Genomic DNA, 21,435 nt, shown 5'->3' with positions numbered 1-21,435 from the left:
GAAAACAAGATCTCATTTTCCACTAACCACAGAACAACTTTGAGGTCTTTAACATGTCCTCTTAACAATTTGCCTAGGTTTTCCTAACAAACGTTTCTCGTCACCACTAGCTGCTGTTTCTTGAGCCAAGCTAAGTTGGTGAAAGCTTTTGAGAGCACTTACCACTGAAGGTGATGTTAGCTTCTTCTTAGACCCAAGGTCTTTCTCTGTGATGGTGAATTCCACAGCCTGCCGTTCCTTCTCCTTTTCCCACTCATGTAGGTCCCTCTCATACTGAACCAGGGACTCCTGGATGTACACCTATGAAACAAACCATAACTGAAGGGAGCAGGGCTAGAAAAGAGTTGCAAATAACAGTCTCTGGCTCAAGTCCATGCCTGTTTCTCCACTTCAGGAGGTCCCAGAAAGCAACCAACTTGCTTTCCATGTATTCCAGTGGCAGGAAGAGGAAAAAAAAGTGGTGTTTTAAGACTCAGAGAAGATATACTCTCTTGCCAAAGAAAACCTGGGAAGTGTCAAGGGGGACACTACTGTCAGTCTGTGCCCTCAATAATATTAAAGCAGCAATAATTTTTTTTTAATATTTCAAGTCTTTGGCATCCACTGAAAGCCATTCCCATTCAAACCACCACTTCTAGCAGCTGGGTTCCCCTAATAAAGCCATACACTGCACAATTATACTTCATCTAGTGAGCCACACAGACAAACAGAAAGATGCTTAAAGCATCAGGAAGGATGAAGCTAAGTGTCTTCAGGAATGACAAGTGTGTATGAAAGAAGGATTCCTTCAGCTGGAAGCAGCAGGCACCTGACTTCTGGGATCAGCCATTTGGGAACCACAATAACATGCCCAGGTCATGGTAATACAGAGGTACCTCTTGGGTCTCACCTCACACATTAGATTTATTCTGCAGAAGGAGGGACATCTTGTAGGTTGCAGTGTGATGAAGCAGGGGATACTCTCTCCAGGCTGTGCAACCCCTGACTCTGGAGCAATCTCCAACACCTGGGCATAGGGGTGGGGGGAGAACAAAATTTAAAAAAAATAAACCTCAAAGGAACTGTTTCACTGTCCTGGGACCCTCCTGTGTGCTTTTTCTTTGTAGGAAACACACCTCTCCTTCTCAAAGGTATGTGGTATGAGAGAGATGCAGTTGATCAGTTGATATATTCTAACAAACATGGCCTTTGTTGGTAGAGAGAGTCCTGAGGTTTGTTACCACATTTTGTAGTTCCAGCTCCATATAAACTCACCAAAGTCTTTAGATTTCTGTTCTGAATTCCTGTTGCTCCCCCTGTCCTAAACCTTGACTTCACTTTTCCTTTCATCACCCAGTAGAAAGCCAATTCCCTAGATTCTAGTGTCTTGTTGAAAATGGAGCTGTGAGGTCCTTTCATGGCACAATAGAGATGGGCAGGAAGGCTGTAGATCAAAGAGGACTCACATTTTTTTTACAGGAGCTTATCTGCCAGGTAAATGCCACTGCCTTGCTCTTTGAAATATTGTTGAGAAAGACAAGTCGACCAGTTTTGGTGCAGTCTGGGATATTTCCAAGGCAAATCCTGTGATGGGATAAGATGGCTGCCTGCAGGAAGCAAGGAGAAACCAGAAGGAACAGCAGGGAAGGAAGATGGGTGCTAGACACTGGAGAAGGGGAGTCATACAGTCATCTCTAAGTTGTCCAGCAATTCACAGATAATATTAACCAGGTATCTTTATTATAACAACTTGAGACAGTGCAACAATTCTCTCAATATTGCTCTGGTTACAATGACATTACATCAAAAGGCCAGCTGTGTTGCAGTGGGATTGAGTGAGCAGTGAATAAGACATAACACTGGTGCTGGACAGGAGAGGATATCAGGAGCACAGAGGACCAGTAAGATCCCAATTCTGTCTGCAGCACTTGCCCAGGCCTTTTTCTACTTCAGTTGAGAAACACGAGGTGTGTGTTTCTGCAAAATCCCTATCAGCCTGACTGTGAGTTTTGGGAAATTGATCCCTAATACTAGTATGTTACTAGTTTGTCCCATTCTCCAGGCACAATGCAATCTCTAATTAAGTACAATAATCATTAGAGAAAGAAATTTCATTTTAGACAACAGAGCCTTGCAGAATGCCATCTTCTTTGTCACTGAGGCAGTTTTCAATCATCTTCTCTTTGCTGTTCTCGGGAATATAACTGCCCAGCTGGAAGCAAAGAGCACGTGGAGCTGTGACTGGTTCCAAGGAATGCTAGTGCTCCATGCTAATATCACACAGGTTGAATCCTTTACCTGCCAAGAGAAAGCCTCTGCTGCTGCTTTGTAATGCTCATTCACTGTGCTTGGATGCGTAGGTGAGTTTAACAGATTGTCCAGGCTGGCAGGCCAGCTCTAGCCAGGCCAGACAAGCTCCTGCTGAGCCAGCAGCAGGTCAAACAAGTGCATTCCTCTGCATGTGCCTGAAGAGGTGTCCATCCTGCTGTCAGCATTCAGGCTATGAATCACCTCAGTTTGGCTGGGAAATGGTGGCAGCCAAGCCCTGACTGAGTACAGAATGAGTACAATGGTCTTTTTGAGAATGATTTAGCAAAGAAAAAGGTGTTGTAGCTGCACAGAAGAAAGGCAGCTGTGATGGGAGGTAACTTCTAAGAAAAAAAATTAGTACATGAACAAACCCAAACCCATTTTTGTTCTAATAGCTATGTAAGTTACAAGCTGGAAGGAAGATACATTTCGGCTTCCATGAGTTAAGCTTTAGATCATCTGCTAGAAGGGAAATATCTTATTCTATCTCATGGCAAATGAATTCTTCTGCAACACATACTACTGCAAGATGGTGACACTTGTATATTTCAGTCTCTCTCACACATATCTGGACTGATAATATTGCCCATATCCCACACTTAGACTTACCTGCCCAGGCACAGTTAGCTTGGCAGAACCTGGAATGACTGCAGAAGAAAAAAAATGTCTGGATGTGGCAGCCTCTCCTATAATACTTGGATTGTAGCCTACTCCCTGGAAAGTAATCTGGGTCGACTCACCATCCAGGATGTGGATGAGAACATCAACCTGCCTCAGACAAGATAAAAGTTGAAAGTCCAGAGTCCTATTTGGGAGAGATATGCAATAAGCTAGCATACTTGAAAATGGACAGGTCTAAATACAAGCCACATATGGATAAAGACAAAACCAGTCTCCTTTGCTCTTTCAGGCCTTGGCCTTTCCTACTAGCCCAGGAAAGCTAGTTAAGTAGTCAATTAGCCAGTTACAGTATGAGATGGATGGAGACTCCCTCTTGGAGCAAAGGTTTTAAAGTTAAATTTATTTATTTATCTATCCATGCATTCACCACAGACTGAAGCAACATTAATGCTACAGCTCTGGCCTTGCCTGCCTGCTGCATCCCAGAGCAGAGGTCTTTGGGAAGGCTGTTTCCAGAGATTTGCAGAAGCATACACTGCAATGATAGAAGACACTGATTTCAGTGTCTTTGGTGGGAATTTTGAAGGCCACAGATCTGAACAGATGCTATTGATATACCCAGTTACTTTTTGATCCTTGAAAAATATATACTGGGATGACTCTGGTTGTAGACACAAGTTTATATACTCCATTTCCAGACCAGACCAGCCACTCATTTGCTCTCAAGACTCTTTTGCTTCTTGGAAGCATAGAGCTCAATTCAGCTGTAGCACTATAAGGACCTAAATAATTTTAGGTCAACAACAAAACCTGTTTCTTTCAGTCATGAAGAGGTTCTTACCATGTATGTTTTAGCTTCCAGTGGTGAGAAGATCCACTCAATGTGTCCTGTTTCACCCGGGGGAATTTCTCCTCTACGAGTTAGGCAGACAAACACAGGATGCTGAAAATTCTTCTCCTGCATCTTCACAATGCTGTCCAGCTGAACCTCAAATGTCACAGGCATGGAGCCACCATTGTAGAGTGTATAAATCTGAAGTGAGTCAGAAAGAGCAGTACTTATTATACCAGGTACAAGTTAAACTAGTTAACACTTCCCCAGAGGATGCTGATAAGCATTAATATTTAATCAACAAGCTTATATCCTAAGAATGAGGAGACCTCATATTATCAAGATTTAACACTGAGGCTCTGACAGACAACTGTGCTGAAGATTTATCCCCACACATGTACATTGATAACCAAAGTGCCTGTCCAAATGGTGTCCTGCCAATTCACACTAGGGGAAAATTAATATCGATTAGCTAAAGGGATCACTGTAAAGCGGATTACTTAAAATGCAAAATCACTTGTATTAAAGTGATCTTAATTCAATTCAGACTTGTTCATTTCCCAAGTAAATTAGGCAGAACAGAAGCAAAATTGCTTTTTTGCTGAATAAGTGTTTAAGGAAGCTAAACTAATTTACTAAAAAAAACTAATTAGGATTTATTTCCGGAGTACTTGGAGCAGCTAGGCAAGTTTTCACTCAGATGCAATGCAAGAAAGTAAGTGAACAGCCCAACACACCTCATAAGAATTCTGATTAGAGTGAACACCAAATTTTGTCAATGGTGAGAAGCACTTCCCCTGCTGCCATCCCAGCAGCCATTTCCAAATTCTGCCTAGAACTATCCCTAAAGTTCTCCTGTGATGCTTTCCTATGGAGGTCATTCCATTTTCTGACAATTGCCTCAGACACTGCCTGTCCTTGGGATACAGTAGTACTAGCTCCTTCCCTATGCTTGCTGCTGGGTTTGGCTACAAGATGCTCACCTGTGTTGGGGGGTGGGAGCGTCCAACAGCAATGGGTGCGAAGAGGTGCTTAGTGGATGCAAAATGAACATACCGCTGGTCATGTTCCACTGTCACACCACTGAAGGTCAGCTACAGTGGAAAGAAATGCAGTCACATTCTCACAGGGCCTTGGTTCCATCACTAACAACTGCACAAGGACTCTGAAGTACTTTGCAAAATGAAGGCCACACAGTTACAAACTTAAATTTGTAATACCAGGATAGGGTGTCCTAAGAAAAAAATCAAGGAGATGGAGAACCTACTCCAGATTTCCTCTGAAAGGTTCTCTTCTTGTATCAGAAAGAATGTATTTTTCTCTCTGCTATGCTAGGCATCAGCATCAGTGTTTCACTGTGCAAGTGTATGGTGGAAATTCTCCATGAAAGAAAGTGTCTGGACTGTACATAGGAGAGTATGCAGCTGTGACAGCCAAATACTTTGGAAAGACAGGATTTTGGTAAATAATGGCCTCCTCTTGGAAAGGACCATCTAGATGTCATCCTCTAGAATGTTCCAAGAATGTGTCCAGTAGTCCAAAAGCTGGAAGTAAGTCCAAAATCAAGAAGATCCCAGCTGAACTTTAAGTGATCAAGTGATGATCAACAGTATCCTATTGGCAAAGCAGCTGCCGGGCACTTCAAGCAAAGTGCAGAGATTTTCAGAGATATTTCATAGAAAGGATTTTGAATTCACAAAGGCTCCTGCATTTTGAGAAAGTCACAATCAGGCTGAAGATGCACTAGCAATACACTGTTTTCTGCAGGATCACCCCGAAGTACCCCTGAGCTGTCTGCTTTGGGGGAGAGGCTGCAAAGCAGTTACCTAGTAATGTCTCTGCATGAGCCAATGGGAGCCAAGTTGCTGCAATTCACAGTACATTAAGCCTGAAGCATGGCTATTTTTAAAATATATGTGTAAAAGACAGAGAGAATATTTGGAAAGATAGACACCTGCAGGAGATACTTATCAGCTGCTTTAAAAAGAGCAGAGAATGACATGTCCTTTTAAAAAACCCATTGCATTTCAGATCTATAAGAAAATTAGGAGAGAGAAAGAACTAGAAATACAATGTTAGCAAGGTCTCACATGGGATCTTTTCAAAGCACTACATGAATATTCAGCCAGCTGAGAACCACAGCTTGCCAGATGAAGTGAAAGTAGGGGAAAGACAAAAAGCTTTGCTTTCAAACTTCAAGGGAAAAAAAGGAACCTCCCTGAACTTTGGGAGTGAAACACCTATTTATACAACTTCAATCAAAAAGCCACCTTGCATTCCAGCAGACCAGAACTGTTCAGGAAAAACTGTCAGCAGTTTGCATTTGACACAGGATATGACATTCAGAGGATTACCAGTTAAAGTGAGACAAATGGAGGAAAGTGAAGACCTGCTGCAATCAATTCTCCTAGAGTGCATAGACTTCTCACCACAGTGAAGACCAAAGAGCATAAGATGAATGCCAGGGGATGCCAGATTCCCCAGGGAGGAGAGCTGCCAGGAGAACATATGCTGCAGGTGATAACATCTCACAATACCTAGCTAGCAGCTATGAAGTGAAGTGCAAACACTTGCAGTTTATAAAACCTGTGTGCTCAGGGATTCTCCTTGGGATCCAGCCCTGCTCTTCAGGGAATTCTGTGAATCAGCCTGCAAGACATGCAGCTGGCCTGGCTTTTCCTATTAAAACTCCTGGGGACTGCAAATTCTGCCTGGCCAAATGAACTCGGAGCTTTGAGAACATTCAGTCTTACATTTCACCAGAAACACAGGTGAGGATTTGCTCAGCCCTGGAATGTGAGCACACTTAGGGCAGTTTCTGCCACAGGAGCTGGAAACTCTGTGCACTTCATGCCATGACTGCAAGAAAAGCAGGAACACTGTGTTCAGTCCCTCAGCTGCCCTCTTTGCAGAAGCAGCATCTCCCACTCCTACTTTCCAATATCAGCAGTTCAGTAGTGGCACTGCATCTCTGCAGGTTGCAGGCACCTGCATTGCTCCATGTCTCTGGACTGGCTTCTACAGCTCCTATTGCTGAAGCTCAAGGGTACCAAGGGACCTTTTCATCCCCAGGGCATCCCCTGCTTTTCTAGCCCCTTCTGCAGTGACAGCATGAGGGAGGGTGGTGGCCTCTGGTAGCAACCAAAGCCACTGGCTATCTGGCAAGAGAGGATGTATGCCTTATAGTCTTCTGGTGTTCCAAAGCCTCTTCCCTCACTGGCCAACTGGTGAAAGGCTCACAGTCACTCTCAGGATTGTGCCAGGCAGGCAGAGTACAGGGAGCCTGTCCAAGGGCTTTGAGGGAAGGCACAGTTAAGCCACTGTTTGGACAGCTTGGTCAAAGGGTTGGAATTTCAGCTGACAACAGTCCTGAAAGAAAAGAAAAATAAAAGAGATGTGTGAACACAATGGTCTCATAGGACACTTCAGAGACAGACAGGAAGGCTCAGCCGGGCATGAGTGGTGCTTGGCAGAGCACAAGGTGACTTTGACTCTAACTGACAGTTTGAGAGAGGGGGAAAGACAGAAATTAGTTCCAAGCCTGAGGAGATGCTCAGGGAAAACACACCACAGATCAACTCTGGGATGCTTTAGAAAGCAGCAAAGCAGGAATGATGACTAAGAATCTCCTCTATCATTGGTAGGAGAAATAAGTGGGTGGACAAAGGCTGCAGCCAACCAGGAACCCAGGGAATATCTTCTGGACCTGGGGAAGGAGCCCATAACTGCAGAGCTGGAAGATGCTCTGCCACCCTGTGCATTCCCAAACTACCATGACAGCAGGTGGTATATTTGGAGAAAAGCACATTCTGGGCACGGCGGGTGGGGGGGGGGGGGGTGGGGGGGGTGGGGTGACTGTATGGAGGATTGATGAGATGAGAGATTCAGGAATGCTGCACAGGAGAGAAGCAGGATGAGCTGTAGATCTGAACTCCAGGAACTGCATGGAGCAACTCACAGCGAAGCAGATGGAATGAGGGGAAACATGCACAGGAATCCTGACCATGAGTTACACCAGACTGTGGAAAACTTGCAGGGACTGTAAAACCTGGGAAGGCTGTTTTGGACTTAAAGTTTTCTTGAAGGAAGAAGCAATTCTGCACTAACACCATTAATAAAGCACAAAGGTTAATAATAAATAAATAAATAAATAATACTACTCTTGCTGAAGAACACAGCAGATGCAACATCCCCATTCTGCCAGTGCACTGCCCACATCACTCTGTGCTGGAACCACGTGTTTATCAGGACATTGTTTTCATGTCTCTGCTTGGCCCTCTGTTACTGCCTGTCTAGTGCAAATTCCAGGGGAAGGCCACAGCCTCCTGTACACTATGCAACTTCTGGGGAAAATACCTCTTAATTCAGGTCCTACATGCTGTTGTTCTGTAAATGGAAGGAAGGGACACCTGCTATCTTACCAGAACCTCATGGCCATAGGAAATCTTCAGCAGTACAGGGAGGCGATCAGTGCCAATGAAATCATGTCTAGTAGTGAAAGAGGAGAGAGAGGAAAACAGTAGAAATCAACCTTGTGCCCAGTATGAGAGAGTCAGAGTCATGCAGAACATTAGAGACAATTCAATTCCCAGCTAAAGAGTCACTGTTGCATAAGGGCCCCCGGGGAGGTAGGGGGGAACCCAGCTGTGTTTGGGTGGAAATGAGCAATACAATGTTGATTTTAGTCATACACCTATTTACGGATGCAAGTTTCTACACCAACAAAATGACAGTACTTCCAGATATGGCCTGCTTTAAAAGGGGAAGTGTTCATCTTTCTTCATACCTCATACAGGCACGCAAAGGCTAGCAACTCTAGCTGATGACAAAAATATCACTACATAATCAAAACCATAGGAAGTGCAGCATCTTGTTCATCTCCTCAACTGTCAGGTCAAGGCAGACCAGTGTCCCCAGTATGTCATACTAAATGCCTTTTGCGCTTCAGTGTTAAAGTACATTAAAACATTCTCCTGAGAAAGACAAGCTCTGTGGGGTCCAGAACCTGGACATGTTCAGGAGCTTTTTACTTGCCCAACCTCTGCTGAGGAACATGTCATGAAGAAGGAAATCAAGCATGGAAACTCAAGGGACTGATGGCATGTGTTGTTCTGGTACACAACATGAAGCTTTGAAGAACAGATACTTGTCATCACCTGTGTGAGAGCTGGACAGATTTCTCCTGTCCTGGAAAAAGTGTTCCTGATTTTGGGGACACACTGAAGACCTGGTTATCCTCAATTCTCATTTGGTGCAGCTCCTGGGGGGTAAAGTCAGCATTTTCTGCCCAGTGCTCCATGTTTATCTTCTGATCAGAAGGAAACAAGAAGGCCCTAGGGAATCAATCAGCTGGTCAGCAACAAGGATATGCAACTTCCCCAGGGCTATGGTCAGCATATTCAATCCAAATGGGCTTAGCTCAGCTGGTGGCCACATCACATTTCGTCAGGTCTGATCTGCAGCTCCCTGATCGCCTCCCCACCCAGATTCACCAAGAGACCTCAGCTGCAGCTGTACCTACATAACCCACCATATTAATCTGAAAATTTCTCACAGCCCTTTGAGCACTTCCAGTCCCCAAAAAAGAAGGCTGAGCTCCAGTGAGCACTGCTTACCAGTCCACAGGTACCACACCCTTGTTCTCCAGCAGAAGCATCACAAGGGTAGGCTCTGAGCCTACTGGGGCAGACCCAAAGTCAAAATCCAGCAGGAGAGGTGTATACACTGGAGGGATCAAGCATGTGCTGGTCACAGGAGAGAAAGAAGATATTAAACTGAAACAGGAGGAAAGGTCATCAGGGCATGATGGGGAAAGGTCATTCTACACTGGCTATCTTCCTTATAATTCTTGTCTGACCTTATGTTCTTGGCCCTTGTGAGAGAAAGGATACTGGATATCAGGCAGACCTTCTGATTTTCTTTTAAAAAACTTTTATGTATGTCTAATTAAAGTGAATGACACAAGAGACTCCTGGTTAGCCTGAAGACTCTCTTTAGCTCCACAGCATAAGGAAGTCACTGATATACTGGAGCAGGCCCAATGGAGTGCCATTAAAATGGCTGAGAGCTGGAGCACATTGGCCAGGCTGGATGGGGCTCTGAGAATTTGGTCTAGTGGAAGGCACCCCTGCCCATGGCAGAAGGGTTGGAACTAGATGATCTTTAAGGTCCCTTCCAATCCAAACCATTCTATAATTACAAGGATTGACAAAAAGACCTGGATTTGTTCAGCTTTATGAAGCAAGGGCTTAGGGATGGCAACTCCACAAGTTGCAATACAAGATATTCTGATGAGATAATAAGAAAAAGGTTTTTACCATGGAATTTGTTAAACAGGAGCTCAGATAAGCTGTGGTTTCTCCATCCTCAGATATATTCAGCATTGAACTGAATAAGGCCCTGGGCAACCTGATCTGTATGTCCCTGCTTTGAGCAAGGGGCTACACCAGAGACTTTTGGAGATCCATTGCAATTAAATTATCCTCTGTTTCAGGCTCCTTTCAAGGGAGCTTAAGCAGAGAAGGGGAGGTAAGCAACTGCCTGAAGCAGTTAGGACAGAATAACAGGGTGCCACGTATCATGGAGCCACAACACATGCCAATAAACCATAGCATCTCTCTCTGGCTCATGCAAGGGACTCAGAGATCCTCTGAGCCATTTCCTCATCTCACCTGTGCCTTGTGGGAAGTTTGTAGGTGAGCTCACCAGGAGCTGGGTCTCGCTCCAAGAATTCATTCAGTGTGTCCAAGGAGAAGAGCTTCCAGAGATGCAACTTGCTGATGCTGCTGGCAATCCCTGTTGTACAAGCGTCTGCGATGCGCAAAGTTGGGTAAACGCCTGTTGCTACAATGCAGCAGAGGGGTTGTGCTTTTGTGCTTACAAGATCTGCAGCTTGGGAGAAAAAGAAACACCAAAAAGTAGTCATGCACCATTAAGGGGCTGCTGCCTGGGTCATTTTGACTGCAGCAAATGGGAAAGAGGCCCTACCAAGAACAAAGAAACAAAGAAACAAAGAAAGAATGGGCCGTGTACATAGTCTTTTCTTTGGCAGCTTCTCAAAACCCCTAAACCACTGACTCCTAGTTCTACTTTGACTTTTGCATTTAGACATCACCAAAAGACTATGAATGTGATCCTTTTCAACAGTGTATTTACACAATTTAGTTTTGCACTATGTGAACAAACTCTTTTTTTAATTTAAGCCTACAGCATAATAATTTTATGAAGTGCCCCTTTTTCACACTGAAAAATCATAAACAGTTAATCTTGTCTTCTCCCTATCATTCATACGGCATTACATTTTTCACCTCCCAAGCTGAAAACCCCTTGTCTTGCTAGTCTCTTCTTTTACAAACACTGTCCCCCACTTCTGAACATCCCAAAACATCCATCTCACCTCTGGGTGTGCAAAGAGCATATTTGATTGACCAGGTGTAATGCAGCCGACGGGCTGGCCTGACTTTTATTTGGACAAAAGCTTTTGATCTTGCAGGGATTTTTCCTCTGGAGTGTTCCAGCTCTAGAGCTGTAGGATACAAGAGGTGGTATGAGCTCTTGGCATTACTGTCTCTTACACCACACATGTTGTGGCAAACAGATCACTAAGTCTACCTGCACTCTAGCCACTGCAACACCTTGCTTAATTGCTAGGATTAGCTTCAGGTGCTGAACTTGGGACTTCCAGAGTACAACTGTAGGCAGCTCATTGGGAGTATCCAGATTGCCTCTGGCCAGGAAAGAACAGGGAAGTTCCCAACCAGAGATCCTCTAGAAAGGCAGCTAAGAGCTGAGCTCCAACATTTCTTCTGGTAAGGTTCTTTATTTAACTTCCTTATCTGGGAAATTCTATCTTATTTCAAGGTCCAGATTGGTCTAACTTTAATTGTTGGACTCTGGATTATTTTCCAGCAAGATAGAAAAGGAGCAGACAACCTAAGGTTTGAGAGAATCAGTGCAAACCAGCCAGCAAGCAGTTCAACCTCCATGTTATTTCTAGATTAATTTTGGAGAAAAGAGAGGAAAACTAAGGTCCTGTCCCATGCTAATTCCTTTACAGTACCCAGTGGATCGCTGCGGACCTCCTCAGGGGCACGGGGCCCTGTGATGAGCTGTTCCACACTGAGGATGTAATTCAGAGTACAGATCCCATCATTTAGCAGTACAATGCTGCAGCTTTTTTGATCACCAACTAGAACATTTCCAAGGTCCAGATGCTCCTTTTGTGCCTGGAATACAAACCCACCATGCTGAGGTCACTTTAACATGTCAAGCATAGTGGTTGAGTGTAGCCATCACTTATCTCACCACATCTTGATCACTTGGCACATGCAGTGCAGTGCAAAGGACTTCCTGCTTTGTGTAGGACCTAGCATACCCTAGGAGATAGAATTGTTAAGATTAGAAAAGATCTCTAAGATCATTGAGTCCAGCCATTGACCTCACACTGCCAAGACCACCACTAAACTATGTCCCTGAGTACCACAGCTACACATCTTTTAAAATACTTCCAGGAATGATGACTCAACCACTTCATTGGGCAGCTCATTTCAATGAGTGACAACCCCTTTCCTGAATAAATTTTTCCAAGTATCCAATCTAAACCTCCCCTAGTGCAACTTTAAGTCATTTACTCTTGCCTTATTGCTTGTTACTCAGGGGAAGAGACCAACATCCACTTTGCTACAAATTCCTTTCAGGTAGTTGGAGCACAATAAAATGTGGAACAGGTCTGCAAGGCACTCAATCCCTCCACCAAATGTTATCTCCTGCTGTTTTTTAGGCTGCTTGGTGGGTAGGATGGAGCATATTCAGGGCTGTGAGAACACTAGCTGGCCAGCTGCACTCAGGCCTTGCTGGCCCTTTTGTGACTGCTTAAAGAGTCCCTGTCTCTTTTAGCTAGTTGTGCACTCACATACAATTTATAATTACTAAGTACCTCAAAGACATTATCACCCATCAATCAGCATGATTAACATGGGGCAATGGCTTACAAAGTATTACTTTATTTACCTCGGGTCATTATGAAACCTCAGTAAAAATGAAAGTGGCTGCACAGACCTGCAGATAACAGGAGGAAAGCCAGGTGGAAGTGTACTGTATACCACTTCAAAAGGTCCACTACACTTAGAAATCAGAGTAACATCAGAACAAATGGAGACATGGGCAAACAGAATAAGAGGAGAGAACCATGATTCCCAAGGAGGCAAATGGTTTGCTTGCTTTAGTCTGGAACAGAGGATTTGTTAAGGACATTTACAACATGTTGCCATTAGGCCACAAGAATGAGTACTGTCATTTTCACTGGAAACAGGGGTCTGGGAGTTTTGCTGTGAATCCTTATTGGCTGCCTTCAGTGCAGATTGTGCAAAAAGGGAAAGTCCAAGACCCCCATCCCACCCTAGTCCCCCTACTACTACTCAGTGTTCTCCTGCTCCTTACCCAGATGGTGCCCAGTGCCCCTTCTCCAATGACCCGTAAGACATAATGGACACCTTTGGGAGACAGGGGATCTGGACTTTTCCACTTCACAAACACCATAGCTCGCAGCAGATATTTGGTTTCCTTGTCAGGAGTAAAAGTCCATGCTTGAGCCTGCAATCACAAGATGGAAGAGTGCTCACAGGAGCTTTAGTCCAGAGATAAACCCAAACAGCTCAACAATTGCATTTAATGCACATCCCCTTTCTCCATTATAGCTAACCTAGTTCTCTACAGACACACTACCTCCATCTGTGTCAAAGATTCACACTGGGAATGAACATCCAGATATCCAAAGCCAGGCTGAGGTTGTATTGCAAGGAGCAATACAACTTTGGTAGAAGTTGAACTTACCATGGCTTCATAGGGCTGGAGGATCCCTGCAGCGGGGCTGACAGACAGGATCTTGCTGTCAGACTGACGGATCCTCCATGTGAAAACCATGGGTAGCCTTGTGCAGTTTTTAATGGTGTACATTCGTGTAGAGGAGGTCCCTATATGGAGAGGCTTGAAGTAGAGATTTCCATCACCTTCTAAGAGTAAAAGAAGAGACTGCCCACAACTCTGGAGTACAGTTTTCTGTGGAATTAAGAGAAAAAGTAACAGACATTAGCTAGAAGTCTCAGCTACCTCTTGCAAAGACAGAAGCACCTCCAAGAACCTCCAAGACAGAAGCAAGAACAAACTGGATTTTAATAAGGAGGAGAAGGGCTTTAGGCTGTGCTGTCAAGTTGGACCCTTAGCATAATACAGTGTATTCCAAGAGATGGAAATTAAAGGAACAAGGAGTACAGAATATTTGGCACCACAAAGGCCTTCTTTCTGCAATGTTGACTCCATATTAAATGTTGAAAATATTCTTTCATTCCTGTTTCCAAAGGGAAAAATCCAAACTAACCATTAGGAGATGTAATAGGCATCACAGTGCAAGTCACTGTGAAAAGGGAAGACTAAAAGGGAACAAAACTTTGTTCACCATATTCCATTTCCCTCTCCTTACCTTGGTGTATGCAGGATAAGAGTTCAGCTCCAAAGGCAGGACATGCTGCTGAAAGACTGTGTTAACTGGGTGAGTGGAGAGAAAGAAAATCTGGTGGCCTCCTGGAATGATGTGTCCTGAGCTGGGCTTGACCAAAACAGAGGGACAAGCAGTTGAATTCACACTGAAGGTTATCAAAGAGGTGCCTGTGTTGGACAACAGCATGCTGCAGTAGGTATCAGTGCCACAAACCACAGGAGGAAAAGTCTGGTGGAGACAAGCAAGAAGGGTTGTTTTCACTGGGTTTAAAAACCAGCTTAAAGAAAAAGTTTTTGCTATATTCAGTTCCAGGTTCCAATTAGCACTGCACTATCCTGAGTCTATGGAGAACTTTCTAACTGCTTCTTTTCAAGAAAAGAAATGAAACCACCCAAGGGTACACAAATGATGGTGTTTTCTCTTCCCACAGTGGCCCTCATGGGCTCATGGGACGGGTGAAGCTATTTCCCATCACTCCATGCCTTATGCCCATCCAGTAAGTGAGTTGCTTGCTGGTGCCTGCAGTTTCTGCATGGATAATGACATCCTGCACAAAGAATTCCACCAGGCAAGAATTTGCTCCAGTTCATCCATATCAAACAAAGGCTGCATGGCCTAGATTAGCTGAGAAGATTTTATAAAAGGTTCTCAAGACTATTCTTACTTCTTAGGATCAGATCTCACTTTAACTCATAGGAAAAACACCTTACTGTGGTACAGAAACAGCAGGGGGCAAGAGAGAACCTTTCTCTCTATCTTACAACCACTTCTCTCTTCTAAGTGAGGATTCTGTTTGCCCAAGTGCATGCAGATTTTTTGAGGCTCCTGGAGGGGACTGAACACCCTTGTTAGTGCCTATGTCCACCTAAACAGAAAAGAAGGTGATCCCAGCAGCTTTCTCTCAGAGCTAATGAGATGTCAGTACAGCTGACTTGGTGGGGGCTGTGAAGCTAATGCAGAAGAAACAGCATACTACTTTTGTACCACTTCTGTGGAGCCTCCACACCATCAGAAATCACCAAAGACACCATCTCAGTGCAGTGGGAGACAAAGTAAAGAGTTCAGAGGCAAACACTCAGTGTCTCTGCAAAGATCCAAAGGTCAATCAGTTACACACTTTGGGGACATCCAGGATGTACTGTGGAATGAAGTGCTCCCGTTTTTCTTCATATGTGTGTGCTCTCAGCCTCACAGTCAGGCACCACGATGGACAGATGGTGACATCATTCTCAATGTTGGTGTAGTGTCTCATCACCTGCAGACACACAAGGGATAGCACAGTGTGTGCAGGAAGGGAGTGTGGCAATGTGCCTTCACAGAACCACAGATTAATCTGAGTTGGAAGAGACCAAGTGCATATACTATCTCAAGAAGCTGCTTGTTCAATGACATCCCTGGGGCTTAGGAATTGGCATATTCAGAGAGGAAGGACTGAGCAGTACCAGATGAGAAACAAAGAGAGAGAGACTTGCAAATTCTAAGTTTCACTTACCAGGACATTTCTGGCTGCTAAATCTCCTGTAACTGCAGACTTGTGTAACATGATTCCTATATCACTTGGGAGAAGAGTGACAGTGCCCTCAGCAGCTTTACTTGTGGAGGGCCAGACACAAAGACCAAGTTATTGCCCATCACCCAGGCCACAATAACCATTGTTGTGCAGGCTCACATCTACACTTACAGTGCAGTAATTCATAGTAATTCCTCCTTTGGTGAGGTTTACCATGCTTCATGTTCCCTAGGGGTAAGAGCAAGTGTACCTGTGCACGTGCATGAGCTGTGACTTGTTTCTGTAATTTCGCTCCCAGGACACGGGTGAAAGAAAAGCTTATACCCAACAGTGTATCAAAACAGTGTCCAAAACAGTTAATAGATATGCTAGTTTGCCAATTCAAAATTAAGGGTTTAAACTGAATTTTAACTCCCCCAAAATACTTTATTCTGCAAACAGTTGCTAGCTAGGTCATCTCTGGTCTTAGTAATTTCTACTAACCTTGTAAAAAGCAAAACCTTCCAGCTCTGCTGCATAAAGACTGTTGACCTCAGTGGGCTTGCAAAAGACATAGAAGGTCAAAGACTTCAGTGGTGGCATGTCACAGATTTTGGGGTGCACTTGGAAGGCACTGCCATGGTTTGGAGTCCAGACAACAATGATATTTCCTTTTGTGTGGTTGGTTACACAGAGAGAAAGAGGTTCTGCCTTGTGTGGTGGTATGCAGCATCCAAAATCATACTCCCTGGGGCTGACACTAACATGAGCAGGAAACAAGGACTGGTCACTGCTTACAACATCGTAGAAATATTCAGTCATGGCATTGGGTTCAAAGTATTCCTTGGGCGGCTGGTCCTCAGAAACCTACAGGATGGAAACATCTCTGAGTGAGCAGGGGAAGTGTGCCTGTGGGAGACACCAGGCACTGATTGCCCTCATGAGCAAGAGGGCATGCAAGATACATGTCAGTAAGAGTTCCTAGGACAGCTCAAAGTCTAGGCTTAAAGGAGGCTTCTGTTTGTAAGCCTCAACCTGAAACTAAACATGAAGCAAAAGATGACCCTGTGATTGAGTTAAAGCCAGAAAGAAGCTTTGTGGCAAAGCTAGGGTAAAAGCCAGCTGATGAAGATAGGTGTTGGTGTGTGCTGGGAACATCAACAGCAGAAACACTAAAGAAATCAGTCTGGCACCTGGAAGCCCTTCTAGATCTGTCTTCTGTAAAACAGATACCCAGCATATACAGAGAAGAGCTGGAAATGTCTTAGATTCCAGGGAGGGCAGCTCATACCTCAGGGGGGAACATGAGGGCTCCCTTTTCATCCATCTGCAACTTCCCATCCTTCAGCATCACACTCAGGATATCAGGAGGGTAGAAGGTCAGTCCCCTCACCATGTTGGTTCGGTACCAGGAGAGGTGTCTTTCCTGAAGGGTGGTTGGCTTAGCTGTGTCTGAATGGCAGGTACCAAAAAAGTCCACATATATGGGTTCCTGGGAAAATACAAGACACGATAATAGGACAAACTGTTCTGTGATTGCTTTGAGAGTTATGCCATAACAGTATCTCACTTCCAAAACCATGCCTGGGAAAGGCTTAGCATCTGCAGTTTTAGGCTGCCATTTACTTTATGTCCTGATGTGAGATAAGAACTTTCTTGAAACTGGAGTGAAAATTGAAGGCACCCAGTGCACAGCTATGCAGCTAAGGTTAGGAGAGAGACAAATGGACAAGAGCTACAGAGAATGCACCTCACTCTATCCATTGGCATCACTGACTGTCCATCCTGTTGCTGATAGGAACCTGCACCATGGGGATTCTGCTCAACAAGAGTCCAGGTCCTGCACTTGGGTCACAATAACCCCAGGCAGCATTAGGAGCTTGGGACACAGTGGTTGGAAAGGTGCTCATCAGAAAAGCACCTGTGGGTGATGGCTGACAACACGTGAACATGAGCCAGTGTGTGCCTGGGTGGCCAAGAAGGTCAAGGGCATCCTGGCTAGTATCAAAAATAGTGTGGCCAGCAGGACCAGGGCAATAACTGTCCCCATGTACTCAGCATTTGTGAGACCATGCCTTGACTACTACGTTCAGTTTTGGGCCCCTCAGCACAAGAAAAACATTGAGGGGCTGGAGCATGTCCAGAGAAGGGCAATGAAGCTGGTAAGAAGTCTGGAGCACAAGTCTTATGGGAATAGCAGAGGAAGCTGGGGATGTTTAGCCTGGAAAAAAGAAGGCACAGGGGGAATTTTATTGTTCTCTACAACTACCTGAAAGGAGGATGTAGCCAGGTGGGGGCTGGTCTCTTCTCCCAGGTAAGAAGTGATAGGACAAGAGGAAACGACCTCAAGTTGTGTTTGGGCAGTTAGAGTGGATTAGATTGGGTTAGATTGGATAACGAAAAAAATCTCTTCACCAAAATAGTTGTCACCCCAGGCTGCCCAGAGATGTAGCTGAATCATCATCCCTGGAGATATTTAAAAGACAAGTGGATGTGGCACTTGGTGATATGGTTAGTGGTGGACTTGGAAGTGCTAGGTTAATGGTTGAACTCAATGATTTTAGAGATCTTTTCCAATCTTAACAATTATATGATAGGTATCAGTGAAAATGCAGTGGGAAGAGATTGCAGGGACTACTAAATGAGACAGGCCGGTCCTGCTGGATTACACTGGAAGATGCCTCTAAAATATCACAGCAATGAAACTACCCTTTGCCTCTGTACCTGGTGGTGGACAAGGCACACAACTCTGCGGTGATAATTCATCGGGTGAGTAGGTCGGAAGATCACCTTCAGTGTTAGTGTTGTTGTGCCCTCCAAGACTCCGCAGGGGCGATCCAAGGAGAAGACGCTTCCTTTGCAATCAATATCAAACTGATAATAGGCCGGGACATCTGATGTGTTGCTGATTTTCAGTGTCTGCATCAAACTTTCTCCAAGATTGACCCAGTCAAAGTCCAGAGAACACTGGTGCAGGGACACAGAAGGACCTAGCATAACATGCAAGATAAGATCCTGGACCTGTCATAGCTGTTTCTTCCAACATGTCACAAGACACTGCTGTGCTTGTGTCTGATATTCCCAAACAGATTCAGCTCTTCAGCAAACCCACTAGTCCTAGTAAACAGTTAGACATTCACTTCAAACAGTCAAGCAAGTATAAATCCCAAGCTGTACACCAGGGATGGCCAGAATCCCAGCAGTTTAGTCTGTGACTGCAGGCTATGATAGTTCCTAGTCCTTTCCCAAGCACTAACCTTTTCCCCCCAGTGGTAAGAAGCTGACAGGGAGAAATGGGAAAGGCTCTGGTACCTTTACATGAGCCAACCACTTTCAGAACAGTCTCCAAGTGGCATCCAGCAGATGTGATAGTGAAATAGTCAGTACTGTGCTCTCCAACTACTTGAGGCTGAAACCGTATCCACAAGACCAGCTTCCCTTTGGCAGGAACAACACCATGAGACACATCACAGGAGAAAACATAATCATGAAGCAGGGTGTCTTTTGCTCGTTCTATTCTACATGGTGCATCCACCTAGAAGTAGAAAAGAAATAGGTTAACAAAGGAGCCAACACAAGCCAGGATGGCTTTGAATGAAGGACATTATATCAGGTAAGAACTGTAGTTTTCAGCAGTGATGAACACCACCAGGAACACCAAGGCCACCACAGAATCACTGTGCAGCAAACCTCTGCCACATTGTTCTGATGGGGAAAGGTGGCAACAAGCTCCCACAACATGCTCAGAAATCAGGAGGCTGCAGAAAAACTCCCAGTGATTTCTGGGGTTGGAGTGCCCCTCCTGGTAGGTGGAAAGATGACTCAAGTTGTCCCTGGCCTAAGTGACTGCTGTGACCAGGGTAACATGCAGGCAGGTAACTTATTCCTATCTATCCATAGTTCCACCTTGTTTATGGGTCTTCTTTTCCCAAAACACAGAGCTGGTACTCTGACACCTTACCCAAGACCCTTAAAAAACTGTCCTGATCTGTGCCTGGCAATGCTGAGCACCACTGCAATGTGAATAACTAACAGTACAAAAATGAGTGACTTTCCCACTCCCAAGCCGCAGGGCCTGTGGAGGAGTCAGCACTGCTGTCATCCATGTCAGCAGTCTCTGAGTACCTCCATCACTTCAGAGGTTGTGTTGGGCTGAGGTGGCACAGGTGCTCAAATCCGTTTGACTTTTTGAACAATTCACTGGGCTGCAGTCCACAGAGGGCAGTGGAAGATGCATCAGTTGCCTGGGACACACACACACATGCCAATTTGAGACTGACACAACTGCCACACAGGACTGATGGGCTTGTCCAGAGTGAGCAGGAGAGCTGCAGGATGTAGAGGACATGGTGGCTGCCTGATCTGGACCAAGCACAGAAGGAAAGGAGGGGGAAACTGCAATACCATGCTGCAACTGGCTACGTTGCCAGCACTGTAACTGGAAGGCAAGGGTGAATGGCATGGTTGGTAGGGGAAGGCTCATCACCTCTGCTTCATCCACATTTACCCTTAGGTTATTTTCACAGCATTAAGGGAGATACACAAGACTACATATTGCAGAGAAATGTGTCAGCTTGCCAGCTTCTCACAAGAAGTCAATCTCCCTCTCCCCATACCACAGACATATTGAAGATGTCCACAGACTTCTCCACAGTTGTCCCCACTGGCACTGATCCAAAACACAGGACATCCTGAAACTTCCCAGGCTGTACACCTTCAGACTTGTTTCCTGTCACACTCACACGCAGGCAGGGGTATTTGGCTGTTAAAAATAATAGTATACTGGATTAGAAAAGACAGGTGCAACCTCCATTCTTGGATATTCAACACTCAACTGGACAAGCCTCTGAAGAACATCAGTTAACTCTGAAGTTAGATCTGCCTTTAAAGTTGGCCCTGCTTTGAACCATATAAGATCCCTTCCAGCCCTAATTTACATAACTCAGAATCACATTTTTTGTTTGTCAGTGGCCATACAAGTCACTTTGGGCAAGGACTTGCTAATCATTGCTTATTTCAGTTTGCATTCAGAAAGCTTTAGAAATTTCCCTCTGCTTCTCTGTCGAGCAGGGACAGACAGGGGACACTGAGCGCAGACAAAGCCAGGAGTTTGTGGAGTCTTTTTCCAGGGAATTCCTCTCATTTCTTCCCCTCAGTCAACTTAAACAGGCCTTGGAAATGCTGGTTTGGCCAAAGGGCACAGGGCATATTGGACCCTCTGTCTCTTCAGAAAAGTCTTCCAAATTGGCAAAAGTACATTAGAGAATTTCACAGGCCACTTTCAAACCGTGGGCTTCACTTGATCATCACTGGGTTGAGCCAAATATGGCAGAGCCTCAGAGTGCAGGCCCTCCACATATCCCTGTGGAATGTTATTCCAGAGTTAGGGGTAATACACATTTCTTTGAGTGCTAAATGCAAGAAAGACTCACCCAGAGCACTTAGCTGGATTGTCCTCTTTTGTTTCAGTTCATCTCCAAACCAGCATGTTGCTGCTGCATTATGCATCCCAGCCACCTTGGGCTGGAAGATCACCTTGACCATGCACTCAGCACCTGGGTTCAGCTTGCCAAGTTCAGGAATCATGAAGAAAGGGCTTGGCGTCTCCCAGGCAAAGACGCTAATGAGATCACTAGGAATTGGAGATACATTTTAAGCAGAGCAGTGGATCATTTGCAGCCCCCACAATCATGCATAGGATGGGCCTTT

General features: G+C 44.9%; 1 protein-coding gene across 1 annotated transcript in view; it reads right to left on the bottom strand.

Moving 5' to 3' along the window:
• The window catches only part of CFAP65 (cilia and flagella associated protein 65), a 30,324-nt gene that overhangs the window by 4,975 nt on the left and 3,914 nt on the right, over positions 1-21,435 (bottom strand). Inside the window, exons 5-26 of the mRNA XM_062498411.1 lie at positions 21,159-21,358; positions 20,343-20,488; positions 19,039-19,261; positions 18,451-18,716; positions 17,018-17,218; positions 16,231-16,593; positions 15,355-15,492; positions 14,220-14,465; positions 13,574-13,798; positions 13,181-13,333; positions 11,802-11,967; positions 11,139-11,267; positions 10,414-10,633; positions 9,358-9,486; positions 8,899-9,075; positions 8,164-8,230; positions 4,726-4,836; positions 3,752-3,943; positions 2,899-3,057; positions 1,446-1,586; positions 890-1,006; positions 163-300 (exon numbers count right to left, since the gene is read on the bottom strand). Coding sequence (XP_062354395.1) covers positions 163-300; positions 890-1,006; positions 1,446-1,586; positions 2,899-3,057; positions 3,752-3,943; positions 4,726-4,836; positions 8,164-8,230; positions 8,899-9,075; positions 9,358-9,486; positions 10,414-10,633; positions 11,139-11,267; positions 11,802-11,967; positions 13,181-13,333; positions 13,574-13,798; positions 14,220-14,465; positions 15,355-15,492; positions 16,231-16,593; positions 17,018-17,218; positions 18,451-18,716; positions 19,039-19,261; positions 20,343-20,488; positions 21,159-21,358 — 3,907 coding nt within the window. The remainder of the gene's footprint in view (positions 1-162; positions 301-889; positions 1,007-1,445; positions 1,587-2,898; positions 3,058-3,751; positions 3,944-4,725; positions 4,837-8,163; positions 8,231-8,898; positions 9,076-9,357; positions 9,487-10,413; positions 10,634-11,138; positions 11,268-11,801; positions 11,968-13,180; positions 13,334-13,573; positions 13,799-14,219; positions 14,466-15,354; positions 15,493-16,230; positions 16,594-17,017; positions 17,219-18,450; positions 18,717-19,038; positions 19,262-20,342; positions 20,489-21,158; positions 21,359-21,435) is intronic.

Source organism: Cinclus cinclus, chromosome 9, assembly GCF_963662255.1.
Source record: "Cinclus cinclus chromosome 9, bCinCin1.1, whole genome shotgun sequence".
Lineage (NCBI taxonomy): Eukaryota > Metazoa > Chordata > Aves > Passeriformes > Cinclidae > Cinclus > Cinclus cinclus.
Note: the sequence above shows the minus strand (reverse complement) of the source record. Positions and strands in the feature narration are given on the sequence as shown.